General features: G+C 33.6%; 2 protein-coding genes across 2 annotated transcripts; both read right to left on the reverse strand.

The window, feature by feature from the left end:
* Nucleotides 1–398: 398 nt before the first annotated feature.
* LOC113748857 (selenoprotein K) lies at nt 399–3605 on the reverse strand. Its single transcript, XM_027292438.1, has 4 exons — nt 3440–3605; nt 1064–1167; nt 839–986; nt 399–735 (listed from the first exon to the last, which is right to left on the reverse strand). Exons 1-4 carry the CDS (start codon nt 3456–3458, stop codon nt 701–703), a joined length of 306 nt encoding a protein of 101 aa, XP_027148239.1. The 5' UTR covers nt 3459–3605; the 3' UTR covers nt 399–700.
* A 7066-nt stretch (nt 3606–10671) lies between these two features.
* Nucleotides 10672–15470, reverse strand: LOC113748856 (zinc finger CCCH domain-containing protein 25-like). Its single transcript, XM_027292437.1, has 5 exons — nt 15383–15470; nt 12566–12873; nt 12324–12433; nt 12019–12206; nt 10672–11571 (listed from the first exon to the last, which is right to left on the reverse strand). Exons 2-5 carry the CDS (start codon nt 12736–12738, stop codon nt 11038–11040), a joined length of 1005 nt encoding a protein of 334 aa, XP_027148238.1. The 5' UTR covers nt 12739–12873; nt 15383–15470; the 3' UTR covers nt 10672–11037.
* Between the last annotated feature and the right edge of the window lie 428 nt (nt 15471–15898).

Here is a 15898-nt window from a genome sequence, read left to right on the forward strand (position 1 = left end):
TAACCACCTTGATGGTACTTTATAAACGGTTATACACGAAGCAAACTTTCTGAGATCTATTCATACTTTTTGCCCTCGGTTAAGCTTGTTAATTGTGCACTTCATTGATTATTCGAAATGACACCTGGCCACCCAAGAAGTCTGTCAAAATCGTTTGTTGTATTGGATGCTCCAGTACACCCAACACTGCTATGTTGCTGAAATTGCAATGGCAGAACCTGATAATACCCCCAGGGAATAATTTTTCCTCACGTTACTACTACCACACAAGTAGGAGTGATCAAACCACGTAAAAGCCTAGATGATGAACATAAATAGGATTGCAACCTATTTCCACACAGGAGATCAATCAGATAGATGATGTAGCAGACTGAATACTAGCAATTAGATAGATGATGTAGCCAGAAAAAGAGAATCCTAAAATACGTAGGCATTAAATGTGCAGACCTAGCATAGACAGAACCAGCTCAAGAGATCACATTAACAAACAGCTCAAACTGAGACATTATTTGGACACACAAGACTTTGAGCCCATGTTAAGGTTCAAAAAATCTCCATTACACATTAAAGCCTCAAATCTTCCAGATAACAGATGTACATTTTAACTTTCATACGCACCAGAGGAATTCCAACTATAAGCACAACATTAACGTTTTACGTTTAATTTGCAAAATATGCTCTTTGATACCAAGTGCACTATTCAACCGCAGCAAGAGCCACATGCAGGAAGAGAACCTGTATTAAACCAGAACCAAGTCATTAGCTTGCAACTTAAAGTACAAGAACATATTATCTTTTGCTTCTCAGAAGATCAATTTACTAAAGGAATAGAATTTACTGTGATCGATCCCCCGGACATTGTCTAATCCACGTGGAGGCCCACGAGGGCCTCTACCATATGGACCACTTCCAGGACCTCCAGGGCCGCCACCATCCCATTTCTTACTTCCACCAGAGCCCTTCCGGTATGCATCTGTCTTTTCCATCTATAGAAGGCACCACGAGAGATCAGAATTCTATTCAATGATGGCAAGAATAAAACACATGCAAATTCTGAAATTACCGAGAACATTGTCGTGAAGAACACCCCAATGAAGTTGACAATGGCCCAGAAAAAGTCAGTGATTGTTCTCAATCTCCATAATGATCGTTTGGATTTGACAACCCCTAAAACATACATGTGACAAAAAGTTACACTGTTTTCAAGCTATTTAGGTATTACTCTATCACCTTGTTTCCCAGCCCAAAAATAAAATAAAATAAAACGAACTTCCTTGCATAATAGCATAATCATCCACTGACATCTGAAATAAATTATTTGATTATGAAGCCAATCTGATCCTAGACTTTTCGAAAATTAGGCAGGCAATAGTAGACAGATATAGACTGCTTTCATGACCACCAGCTTCAAACAAACAAGCATCAGTTATGGTTGCAAATCGAAGTATTTCTTCAAAATAGTCATTGCCAATGTCAATATTTGCAAGTTAGCTTAGCAGTGAAAGATGAAATCCCAATTAGGAAACACAGTAGCATATAAACTCTGAAACTTGTACTCCATAACTGCCACAAGATACATTTCCATATGCCAGAGAATCTGGAAAATGCGGGATCAAGACAGACTTGCCTCCACAATTTGACTGGTAGCAGAAAGCTGTTCAGCCTTCAGGACTGTAATACCCACTGTAATACCCAACTTTATGTCCTATTTCAGTTGCCATTATCTTAGAACTTTATTTCCCTTTGTAATTCCTCTACCACTCTTTCATACCGCAGAAACCCAGCCTACAAACAAATGCTGTAAAAATACCATAAGAAAACATTGCCTACTGAAGAAAGAATGGTAAGCACATTGTTTTTTTTTAGCGGGTGTTATTTGTAAAACATCAGAGGGTTCAATACCTCAGACATGCAAACCAGATTGTCTATACTGAAGCCATATCTTAACTTTAGAAATATACAGGTTGGGTAGCAGAAAAGTTTTTCTTTTTCCCTTCCACATCTTTTGTGGCCAACTACCAAGGTTTAACTTTACCAATCGTGGGAGCATCTGAGTTCATCTGGGCTTTGAGAAAGAAACAAAACCTTGATTTCCTTAATGTTCAATAAGCTTGATAGCTATTAGGTATGTATAAGTGTAGTATCATGCCACCTGTATGAACATGTCTACATGAATATTGAAAGGCATATCAAAGGGACACCAATCATCGTTTCTCAACATGTACCTAAAAGAACTGCAAAAAAGCTCTCTAGATGAGAGAACGGGGAGAAAAATGAAATGCAACTGAAACAAGCCAAAATCAAGACCCAGAAGGAACCCAAATGTTAGATAGCCAACATTTCCTTATGCCAATGTGACAAGAACATAGAGAAGTGAATCAAAAGCAGACTAGTGATCAAAGAAACACTATATTCATGTGATTGCTTTCCATTTTCCTTAATTGTGCATGGATTGTTTCCAAATGTTACCCCTCATATACTGGCCAATCTTTTGCTTCCAAACAACCTTCTTCCACAGGCAAAATCCACTTATTCAAGGAGAAGACGAAGAAATTAATTTATTCATCATAAAAAGGATTGCATACGATAGAGATAATATCTTCTAATATAATTCAATATCAACATTTAGATATAGAATTTACACATTATAGAGATACAAATGAATAATATGCAACAGAAAAATAACAAAATTGGACTGGTGATCAATTCAACAATATCAGAACTCTGTGAATGACAAACTTTCAGAACATGTGACCAGAGAAAGGTTGTCCTAAACATTATTACCAAGATGGATTTAAAAAAAAAAAAGAGGCCCCTTTTACAACTTATCAAGCAGGTGTGAATCGCTTCACAGACGCTTAATATGCAACAGAATTTCATCTTAAGCTAGTAATAACTGGGCCTGAGGCTGACAACTTTGGCCGCACTAATCAAATGTCAAGTTGCAGCTTGATGGTCAAAAACTGAACCCTCAACTTCCATTGGCGAGCCCTGTCCACTAAAGTTTCCAATCTTAATCCTGTTCATTCTTTTTTTTGTCCCTTTTTTTCAGCTTCTTCATGTGTGATCATTGAACAATCATTCTTCGTCTATAAATTTTAACTCAAAAACCCCAAGTTATTTCAATCAATATATGCCCTAATCTGTACTCTATAATCAAATTGTCATTCCACTGCTGCAGATAAAAATATGTTCTAGCAAACCATTAAATATAGCAAACTAAAATGACTCAAAAACAAAAAAAAACCTCAAAACAAAACTAATTGACTACCAATCCAAGCAGAAGAAAACCTTAAAACAAAAAAAAAAACATCAAATCTGCAATTCACACGAAATTTACACAATAAACTATTAGAATCAACTCAAAACCATGATCAAAATCAAGAAGATTTCTCAAAATCGTTGCATTAGATAAACCCCAAATTTAGACAGAAAGTACCTCTTTCGACGTAGGCCATCGCAGAGAGAATTTCCTGTGTTTCCTTTTTCTCTTTTCCAGGTTCTTCCAATGCTTTCTTGGCTTAAATCGCCAAAGGAGCCTAAATTAAAATATATAGTATTGTATAATAAAATCATGTGTGCTAAAGTTCATCATACGCCGATTCTGGAGAACCGTCGACTTCATCATCGTGATCTAATAGTCGTCTGGATTAGTCTACACTCTACCGACGTGGGGACCGTTGACTTAAAGTAAACGCTGGTTTTTTGTTACGTGGTCTAGAGACCCTAAACCAGTGGTAAGATGCCACGTCAATGAAAGAGTTCTGGTCCGATGACATTTTGGTTGGAAGAATACTTGTTAATTTCATTTTACATCCTTCAACTTACTTTGATTCCGTTTAGATTAGTTTTTTTTGTGGTGTTTTTGAAAAAATTTTTATTGTAGCAGGTTTTTATAGTATGTTTTGAGATATTTTTAGAAAATATTTTGGGATATTTAAGAGTAGAAGAGTTTTTAGAATATATTTTGGGATATTTTTTAAACATTAAAAAAATTAAATTATTTTTTGGGAAAATGATCGGTTTCATCCTTTCACATTTCACAAAAATATTCTTTTCGTCCCTCACTTTTAAAACGAAGCAATTTCGTCCTTGACATTTAAAAACTGAAGTTCTTACATCCCTGAACCCAAATTTCAATCTGAATCAAACCACCAATCAACTGATTAGAAATTTTAGGGTGTAATTGGTAGATCACTTGGTTAATTCAACATGATATTCATGTAAAATTTAATGAACCCAAAAATAAAAAATAAAAAATTATAACATAAAAAAGAAAGATTAATCTTTCCTACATTATCATTGTATACACTGACGGTTTTATGTATCGCCATATCATTTCAATTTAAATTTAAACACCAAATTTTATATTTATGATACACATCTAGATTCGCAAGCGGATATACTAACGGTGTATGAAAAGATTTACCCAAAAAAAACTCTACTATTCCAAGACAAAGAATGGCCTTTTATGTTATAATTTATATTTTTTTGGATTAATAAATGTCATGTGAATATGATGAAATTGACCGAGTGATCTATCAATTCTATTTTCGAAATTTATTACTGGGTTATTGAATGGTTTGATTCAGATTGAAAATTAGGTTCAGGGATGTAATAGCTTTAATTTTTAAATGTCAGGGACGAATTTGCTTCATTTTAAAAGTGAGGGACGAAAAGAATATTTTTGCGAAATGTGAAGGATGAAACATGTCATTTTCCCTTATTTTTTAGAGTATCTTTTACAGTATTTTTTAAAAATTTTAATAGTATTTAAAAAACTAATTTTTGAAAAACTCTTGAATCCAAACAGAGCCTTTATTTTTTAAACTTTAAAATCAGATATTTTATTTTTTAAAATAAATTTTGTCCCACTTAAGTAAACTCGTTGATAGACGCGGGATAGATTTTATACTTAAGTGGAACAATTTTAAACTTTCAGAGATTAAAGTTGGAGAGATTCTATTTTTTTAGAGACATAGTGTTTTATTTTAAAGTTTAAGGATTAAAAAAAGTGAATATAATTGAAAGTTGTAAAGTGAAATTAAACTCAAAGAATACTAGTTCTAATTACTTCTTTTACGTATGTTTAGATTTCTTCTTCTCACTACTCTAGTCCCACTATGATATGTAATCTTTGAGTTAATTTTCAGGATAATAATTTCTCAAAAATTATTAGCTAGTTTAATACATTTCTAAAATTATTAAACCAACATGAAAAATGTTAGCCAACAAGCAAAATAAATACACATTTTAGCCAGTAAAACACCAATTGCTATTAACAAAAAGGCTCCTTTTGATTTAAAGTTCAAAGATGAAAGTAGCTATCCAAAAGCCAACTCATGTTCTTGGAGCCCTGACGAAATTCTTGAAAGTTGTTTAATCTTCTCAAAACAGACTTGAAAGCTAGGAAGCTGCACCGTAAACCCAAAAAAAAGACAGAAAGAAGTGATCATCAAGCGAAGAATGGCACAATCTGCGTTGTACCTCATAATTCAACAGATGCAAGAAAAGGTACAGATTTTCAAAGCTGGAGGGGCATTTTCTCTTTTTCCTTCCTTTCCTGTTTCTTTTGTTTACACTTTGTTATAGACTTTAGTGGATGTGATTAGGACAGAAACATATTTAAGACAAGTTTATTCTTCAGGATCACATTTTTGCAGTGATTCGTGGACCTTATTACATGTGACATATAAAGTTGGGCAAAAATTTCAACGGATATTAAACTATTACTCGCGTCGACTTTTGATTACTAAATAATTTTTCATCACAAATTAACCACTAAACTAACTAATCGGCACACTCATGACCATTTCGTCAACTATTGCTCTACAAAAAATACCTATGGTACAAACATACATTTGCATTTTAACACGTGTTCTGATTATTTTGTAGATTAAGAGCAATAGTCGACAAAGTGACCACAAGTGTATTGGTTAGCTTAGTGGCTAATTTATTACAAAAATTTATTTAATAGTCAAAAGTCAACGGGACAACAACATAATGGCCGCTGAGATTTTTTTGTCTATATAGTTCATGGAACCAAGTTTCTGGTGACATTAGGAAGACGGTTAACTTCTCCCAGCATGATTTAACAGCAGAAGATGTGCTAGTACTAGATTGCCATTCTGATATCTATGTCTGGGCGGGGCACCATTCACCTGCTAAGTCAAAGCATCAAGCTCTTACTCAGTTACTCTTGGCCTGGTTATGATTGAATGCTTTTCTTGAATGATTCATTTAGCTTTTTTTTCTGGCCTGTTCGGAAGATTTTGCTTTCATATGGCCTTAGCATATGTTGGTTTAGCAGCTTCTAGAATAAAAATTATATGGTGCATCTATACTTTCTTTGACATGTATGGTTCAAGAACCTGTGGTTTCTAAGCCAGAACAGAACACATCATGTCGGCTTTACGGTCTAGGACTAGAGCTGTTAAACGAACCGAGCTGTTCGGTAGCTCGGTTCGTTTCGGCTCGTTCGTGTTCGTGAAAGGCTCGTTCGAAATTTTAAACGAACCGAGTTCGAACGAATTTTTTTGTTCGATTAATAATCGAGCGAACACGAGCATGTTCGCGAGTTTTAACGAACGTTCGCTAACATGCTAAACGAACGTTCGCGAACACGAACATGTTCGCGAGTTTTAACGAACGTTCGCGAACATAGACATAATTATCATTTAACAAATTTTAGGGTTAATTTTATGGCTGGACTTTTATATTTGGAGGGCAAATTTCTTTGTTTTATTTGTTGTTTTTATGTTAATGTTAGTTATATAGTTAATGAATAATAGAATTTAGTCACTTAGTGCTTTAATTATTTTTTAGAATGATTAATAATTTGCATGGCATATTTAAGGCATAAAATAATTTGGATTCGAGCATTTCGAACATGTTCGCGAACGGCTCGTTTATGTTAAACGAGCCGAACTCGAACTCGAACTCGAACTCGAACACGAATTTTACTTAACGAACCGAACACGAACACAGGTTTGGAGTTCGAAAATTAACGAACGAACACGAACGTTGTTCGAACTGCTTAACGAACAGAACTCAAACATGAGATACTCGGTTCGATTCGGTTCGTTTACAGCTCTATCTAGGACATATGCTCTTTAAACTTGTACTTTTAACATTTTTCACACACATATTGATGATTTTTTGCCATGCGTGAAGCATCGTGGTTTATGTTACCTTTGGTTACAATATCCATGTTATTCATTTATTGTTCTACCTTGGAGAAACCAGAAGTTCCTTGGGAAGGAAAATTCACTTAAGCAGCATCAATTGCAGACTCCTCTCTATGTTGTCACTGAAGGATCTGAACCACCATTCTTCACTTGTGCAGGTGAATGTTTTTATTTTCACTTAAAAATTCGTTTTCCCCTTTTGATTCTTCCTTTCTCTTACATTGAAGCATTCTCCGGTGCTTTCATTTTGAGTGAAGCTACATCAGAACTTCTACAAGTCAGCAGTTTTTCTGAAATGTTTCATGAACTAAACTGAATCAGCAGTTGCATGCGTTTCATTCCCTTTGGTGCTTAAGCCATACCACTAACTCAATTGAACAAAAGCTTGCTATATTGAAGGGAAAATCAGAAAAACTTGAAGGAAGTCACTGCTCTTTTGGATCTTTTTATATTCAACCTAACACTTCAGTTTCTGTTAGAGTGGACTCACAACCAATCACCGGATGCAAGGTCTATTCAACATTTATTGACAGCTAAATTTCATCTTTATAAATCATATGCAATCCTTTGGCCTTCTGGTATTTAAAGAAAACAGGAGATATCTTACATGCAGATAAGAAGTTCGTAGAAAGCATACTCTAGGAAACCGTCTCTGAAGACATGAAAAGTCAGACCAATGGTGTAAATGGTTTCGGAAAAATTTCATCTCCTATCTCTTACTAATTTCAGCTCCAATTTAAGATCTTCATATTTTCGCCACTATTCGAGTCCACCTCCAGTTACAGAAAACCTTTCAGCAGGATCTCCTGTTCCATACAATAACAGTGGTGATGCATTTCTCTGAAATTACATTAACAGTTTAGGTTCTTGTGTAGCTATTTGTTTAATGGTGATGGAAATTCCCTTCAACCTGCTGATAATAACTTGAATATACAATTGTTGCTTAGACATTTTCCTTAACTATTCTAAAAGAAAATAGAAAGATGGAAAAGTGCCTCTTTCGCTATGCATTTGTGTATCAAAAGCAGAGATGCTCAATAGCGTTTTTCCTGCCTACTTTATTGTCAGTATATGGGCTATGCAAACCACTAATTATTCAAACTTTCATTTTATTAAAAAGAATTTAGTCTAACTCTTCATTTCTTTCAAGAATTAGAGCGTTTGATTTATACCATCTATTAAAAGTCCAAAAGGAGTACATTCCTACACAAAACCACCCATATACTAAGGACAATTAAATATGAAGACCAACAAATTGCTAAAACAAACAAATAAACAATTTCTGTTAGTCCTATTCCAACCTTTCAAAGCTGAAGAGTTTTTTAAATATTTTTTCAGACACTGAAAACATGACAAGCCCCAAATTTTTGTTTCAAGTTGTAACAATAATATGAAGATAGTACACTTATTACAACAGGATAAAACTTCTTAGAGTAATAGTAGGGAAACTTCAAACGTCACAGGCAATATCTATGCAAAGCATATTCTTATGCAGAGTAAAGGGTGTAACATTCAGGATTAAAAAAGAGGCTCAGGTATTTCTCAATAAAGGAAGAGAGAACAGAAGAAGAATAGTAAGTGGTTACTGATTAGGACTTTCTATACCAACTAGCAGAGAAAAGCTCCATTTATTGGTACAGGAAAAGTTTCAAGTACGTAATAAAGCACTAAACGAATATTAATAAGAAATAATTTCTTATAGAATGTCCAGAAAAACATTCATGTCATTCGTAGAGCACAATTAGATGTATTGCCCCTATGCTTTTAGTTTAGTTTTAGACACACTTAGGAGCGTTTGGTAAGAGGGTATCGGATTCGGGGAATGGAATGAACCCCATAAATGGTGTTTGGTTCACTGGAATGGGAATTGAAATCTTGGAATGATTTCTAAAAATTTGGTGTTTCTCCATTTCCAAGTATTTTGGTGGGTTTCGTCCGATTCCCAAGTTTGATTCCAAGAAACAAATCCAATTACATATTATAATTATACAATGATATAATTAATATTTATATTTATTATATTTATTATATATTATAATATATACATATATATAATATATTATAATTATAATATTAGTACATTATATAAATATATATTATAATTATTTAGTTAAATATAATTATATTTATATAATATATATTACAAATTTATTAATATTATATAATAATATATTTATAATATATATGTATATCTATAAATGTATATTATATGTGCATATAATTAAAATAAATACATGTATATAATATTAATAAATTATATAATTATAATTATATTTATTATTTTAAATATAATAATATATAATAACTATATCTAACTAATATGCATTATATTTATATAAAATATTAGTACAATTAATATTTATATATTATATATTTATATATTTATATTTATATTATAACTTTCATATAATTATAATTAATTATATATAATATTTAATTTAATTAGTTACAAACTTATAATAATGATATTATTATATTATATAATTATACTTATAATTATTTAGTTAAATATAATTATACTTATATAATATATATTATAAATATATTAATATTATATAATAATATATTTATAATATATATGTATATTTATAAATGTATATTATATGTGCGTATAATTATAATATATACATGTATGTAATATTAATAAATTATATAATTATAATAATTATTATTATTTTAAATAAAATAATATATAATAACAACTATATTTAATATGTAATATATATTACATTTATATAAAATATTTGTATAATTAATATTTGTATATATTATATAATTATAATTGTATATTTATATTATAACATTTGTATATTTATATTTAATTATATATATATAATATTTAATTTAATTAGTTACAAACTTATAATAATAATAATATTAGTTATATATATTATATAATGTATATTAATTTGTGTAATATAATTAATATTATCAATTATACTAATAATTATACATGTTTACTAATAGAAATTATTAATCAGTTAGACTAAATTTACTAATACATTTATACTAATATATTTAATTAGTAAAAATTTCTTATATCTCATTTACAAAGAGCCAATAACTATCATTTATAATGTGATTTATAATATATTTATTATATTCCATTCCGAAAGAGTCGACGAACCAAACATCAACTATAGTAATGATACACATTCCAGGTACTTGAACCAAACAAATGTATTAGAATGAATGACCTCATTCCAAACCCAAGATATCCGATTCCGAATCCGAATCCAATTCCGATGTGCGAACCAAACGCCACCTTAATCTCAGCTTGAAAAGGAAAAAGAAGTGGAAGATACTAATATACTTGTGGCTGCTGTAGAACCACAAATAAAATCTACTACTATAAAATTATTATGAAGTGTCAGTGGTAGATATAAATGTGATCTAACATTAATGCAGTATGGGTAGATTTGCAGTAGATTATCATTAAAAGATACTACATAATGATTTTAAACAGAAAATAAGATGATAAGTGAACTCTAGAAGGAAACTTGGCTTAGAAGATTAGTACACTGAATGGCAAAGAACCATTTACCTTGATGCAAACAAGGGGTTCTAACGGATTTATCCCTAGTCTCACACAGCCATTACAACTTTGATAATGCAACATTTGGGAGAGGCACCTACTTAATTAAATGCCTTCCTCGGAATTAAGGTATCAAATAGTACCATCTTGTAGCAAATGCAACAGTATGCAGTAAGTCATTATTTGCCTTGCTGCAATTTTCCTCACGCATGATAAAACTAGGCAACCTGAAGAAGGGTACAGTGGAGCCAAAAACCAAGAGCCTGTAGTCATTAGAAACGCCCAGCATCTGTCCCCAAAACTAGAGGATTCCTGCTACCTGAGAGACCTATGCCGATGATCATCATCAGAGTTTCTAGGACGGCTTGGGGAGGCTACCTTATCACGAGTCGACCTTCTGTCCAAACACCTACTATCTCTATCCTCATTTGTGTAGGATCCATCTTCATACTTTCTTGATCTTTTCTCATCTCTACCATTACGATCTTCTCCCGAGTTTGATTTGGCATCACGCCTCCTTGACTCTCTATCACGCAAGTCATTCCTGTCATCCCTATGCCTCGCATCTGTCTCCTTTCTGTCCAATCTCTTCTCATAGTCCCTGTGTCCCCTATCTGTGGGACTCAATTCACCATGTTCATAGTGTCTGTCTAAGCCCGTCTTGGTGCCCTTCGCCCTGGAATCTCTGTAGTCCTTATCTGTCAACCCACGCCCTTTCTGATTAGCAGATTCCAGAACACGGTCTGGCACACCAGATTGTTTTCTGTTACCTGTGGAACCCTCAAACTTGTCATTGGCCCATCTTGAACGTCTATCTTCCTCATGACCCCATCCTGTGTTTGCAGCTCTCTAGACCAAGAATAGAAAAGCACAAGCAACTTAAGAGATGCTATCACACATACTAGCTATAAAGTAAGTAGCAAAAAGTAGCCTTCATAAGTTATTAACTACGGAAGCCCAGCAACATTTCCAGGACTGGTAAATTGTGACTCAGCCAAACATCCATAGTATGTTATTTCATTAACTACAACCAAGAGTTGTATGCTAAATTAACTAAAACGGAGACAGTTTATAGTTTTAGAGCAATTACGTCTGCAAAGAATACCAAGCAGAATTAAACAGAATACCTGATAATGCAATAAACAGGAAAGCAATACATTACCATTGAAGTTCTTACTTGTTTTGATAAACAGGAATTAAAATCAAAGATGGTGCAACTAGCCATTTTAATATGAACTAAGAATCCCAATCCAAAAAGCCTAAAAACAAAACAAAACAAAGAAAAATCTCACTCACTCGTTCATCATGCGAAAATTTACACCCTGCTCCGCGATTGCACTCACCCCTCTGGAAGGCACGGCAAACCCCACGCTCCTCCCTCTTTCGCTGCTCAGTCTCTTCATCCTCTTCCTCTTTCTTTTTATATTTAGAAACATGGTCAACTCTGATTGTTCTCCCAAGAATTTGGGCACCATTCAAATTATCTAACAACCCCAAAAACTTTAAATTAAAATACAAAAAATAATCTTCCAACGCAAAAAAACGGAGAAATAATAATAATAATAAAGAATTACAGAAATTGCTGAATGCTGAGGACTGACCTACGGCAAGAATTGTGCTTCTTTGATCTTCATAAGCAATGAAAGCAAAGCCTTTAGATTTTCCGGTGCCTTTATCTCTAACAAGATTAACATCAACTATCTCCCCGTACCTAAAATCAGTTCATCAATAATCGCATAAAAAGGATAATCAAATTACTATTTTTTATTTGGGTCGGTCGACTGAAAGACATTTAACTTCCGCGCTGAAAATATAACTTCTTTTGAGCGAGTCCCGGACTTACTGAGCAAAGACGGCGAGGAGATCGCCTTCGGTGAGGTCAAAAGGGAGGCCGCCGGCGTAAACATAAGCAGAGTCTTTGTACTTGCTGTGCCAGGACGCCTCGTCGGAGATGCCCAGGGCTGCTTCTTTCGCATTGATGTTCTGAATCCGCTTCACTAAAGTCAATGGATTCATCTTCTTCCTCAGAACTCAGAAGGTTCCCGATAAACCCTAGGCCGGACGGGAACCTGGGGATCCAGAAAGCGTTTTCAAGAGGCTGACTGCTTGTTACTGAAATCGTAGGCACCTAAAGCACGAGTTTTGTGTTTCCTGTATGTTTTCCAAAATCTGGGTATCAGGGGAAGATGAGAAGCGAAGGGTCGCGGTGGATTGAGTAAAAAGGAAGAAACAGTGAAAGTAAAAAAAGAATGAGCCCCCTTTTTTTTCCGCAAATGTAGAATAATAGAATTCCTATAATCTAATCTAGTCTAATCTACGTTTGGGAGTGGAGGATTTGGACAGAAAAGAAAGGGAAAGAAGAGAAATGAGGGATCAAGACAGACTTGCTTTGAAGTAACTGTTTTGAAGTAACTGTTTTGAAGTAACTGTTTTGAAGCTATTCAGGTATTACTTTATCACCTTGTTTCCCAGCCCAAAAATAAAATAAATAAAACGAACTTCCTTGCATAATAGCATTATCATCCACTGACATCTGAAATAAATCATTTGATTATGAAGCCAATCTGATCCTAGACTTTTCAAAAATTAGGCGGGCAATAGTAGACAGATATAGACTGCTTTCATGACCACCAGCTTCAAACCAACTAGCATCAGTTATGGTTGCAAATTGAAGTATTTCTTCAAAATAGTCATTGCCAATGTCAATATTTGCAAGTTAGCTTAGCAGCGAAAGACGAAATCCCAATTAGGAAACACAGTAGCATATAAACCACTAAACTTGTTTTGACATGCCAGAGAATCTGGAAAATGAGGGATCAAGACAGACTTGCTTCCACAATTTGACTGGTAGCAGAAAGCTGTTCAGCCTTCAGGACTGTAACAAATGTAACTCACTGTAATACCCAACTTTATGTCCTATTTCAGTTGCCATTATTTTAGAACTTTATTTCCCTTTGTAATTCCTCTACCACTCTTTCATACCCCAGCCTACAAACAAATGCTGTAAAAATACCATAAGAAAACATTGCCTACTGAAGAAAGAATGGTAAGCACATTGTTTTTTGTTAGCGGGTGTTATTTGTACATCAGAGAGATCAATACCTCAGACATGCAAACCAGATTGTCTATACTGAAGCCATATCTTAACTTTAGAAATATACAGGTTGGGTAGTGGAAAAGTTTTTCTTTTCCCCTTCCACATCTTTTGTGGCCAACTGCCAAGATTTAACTTTACCAATAGCAGGACCGTCTGAGTTCATCTGGGCTTTGAGATAGAAACAAAACCTTGATTTCCTTAATGTTCAATAAGCTTGATGGCTATTAGGTATGTATAAGTGTAGTATCATGCCACCTGTATGAACATGTCTACATGAATATTGAAAGGCATATCAAAGGGACACCAAACATCGTTTCTCAACATATACCTAAAAGAACTGAAAAAAAGCTCTCCAAAACAAGAGAACGGGGGAGAAAAATGAAATGCAACTGAAACAAGCCAAAAATCAAGACCCAGAAGGAACCCAAATATTAGATAGCCAACATTTCCTTGTGACAATGTGACAAGAACATAGAGAAGTGAATCAAAAGTAGACAAGTGATCAAAGAAATACTATATTCATGTGATTGATTTCCATTTTCCTTAATTGTGCATGGATTGTTTCCAAATGTTACCCCTCATATACTGGCCAATCTTTTGCTTCCAAACAACCTTCTTCCACAGGCAAAATCCACTTATTCAAGAAGAAGACAAAGAAATTAATTTATTCATCATAAAAAGGATTGCATACGGTAGAGATAATATCTTCTAATATAATTCAATATCAACATCTAGATATAGAATATACACATTATAGAGATACAAATGAATAATGTGCAACAGAAAAATAACAAAATTGGACTGGTGATCATTTCAACAATATGAGAACTCTGTGAATGACAAACTTTCAGAACATGTGACCAGAGAAAAGTTGTCCTAAACATTATTACCAAAATGGATTTAAAAAAAAAAAAAAAGACGCCCATTTTACAACTTATCAAGCGGGTGTGAATCGCTTCACAGACGCTTAATATGCAACAGAATTTGATCTTAAGCTAGTAATTACTGGGCCTGAGGCTGACAACTTTGGCCGCACTAATCAAATGTCAAGTTGCAGCTTGATGGTCAAAAACTGAACCCTCAACTTCCATTGGCGAGCCCTTTCCACTGAAGTTTCCAATCTTAATCCTGTTCATTCTTCTCTTTTTTTTTTTTCTTTTTTTTAGCTTCTTCATGTGTGATCATTGAACAATCATTCTTCGTCTATAGATTTTAACTCGAAAACCAAGTTATTTCAATCAATATATGCCCTAATCTGTACTCTATAATCAAATTGTCATTCCACTGCTGCAGATACAAATATGTTCTAGCAAACCATTAAATATAGCAAACTAAAATGACTCAAAAACAAAAAAAAAAAAAAAAAAGACCTCAAAACAAAACTAATTGACTACCAATCCAAGCAGAAGAAAACCTTAAAAACAAAAAAAAAACATCAAATCTGCAATTCACACGAAATTTACACAATAAACTATTAGAATCAAATCAAAACCGTGCTCAAAATCAAGAAGATTTCTCAAAATCGTTGCATTAGATAAACCCCAAATTTAGATAGAAAAGTACCTCTTTCGACGTAAGCCATCGCAGAGAGAATTTTCTGTTTTTCCCTTTTCTCTTTTCCAGGTTCTTCCTATGCTTTCTTGGCTTAAATCGCCACCGGAGTCTAAATTAAAATATATATATATATATATATAGTATTATATCTATCTATCTATCTAAACTACATATCTAATCTATCTATCTATCGATCTAATCTAATCTAAACTACATAAAGCCGCGAAGCCCGACCTACAGTTGATTGTGCCGGTTTCAATGCAATTCTGTTAGTAATTTTGGTCTTTTGTGTCTTTTCGCCAGCTCTGGAGTTGATTTCTTAGACCACTGCTGTCTTCATTTCTAGCTTCATGATCCTTTGTATTCCGATTATGCCCTTTTGTCTTGGTTCCTTTGTAATTTTGCAACCGATTTTGTCCTTTTGTTTCTTCCATATCTTCTACTGCTGCAATTGTTGTCTTCACCCGTTTTCTTTGTGCCCGTTGTTATCATTCAAAAATGTTTCTTCCATCTTGTACTCTTGTA

Source organism: Coffea eugenioides, chromosome 10 (assembly GCF_003713205.1).
Source record: "Coffea eugenioides isolate CCC68of chromosome 10, Ceug_1.0, whole genome shotgun sequence".
Lineage (NCBI taxonomy): Eukaryota > Viridiplantae > Streptophyta > Magnoliopsida > Gentianales > Rubiaceae > Coffea > Coffea eugenioides.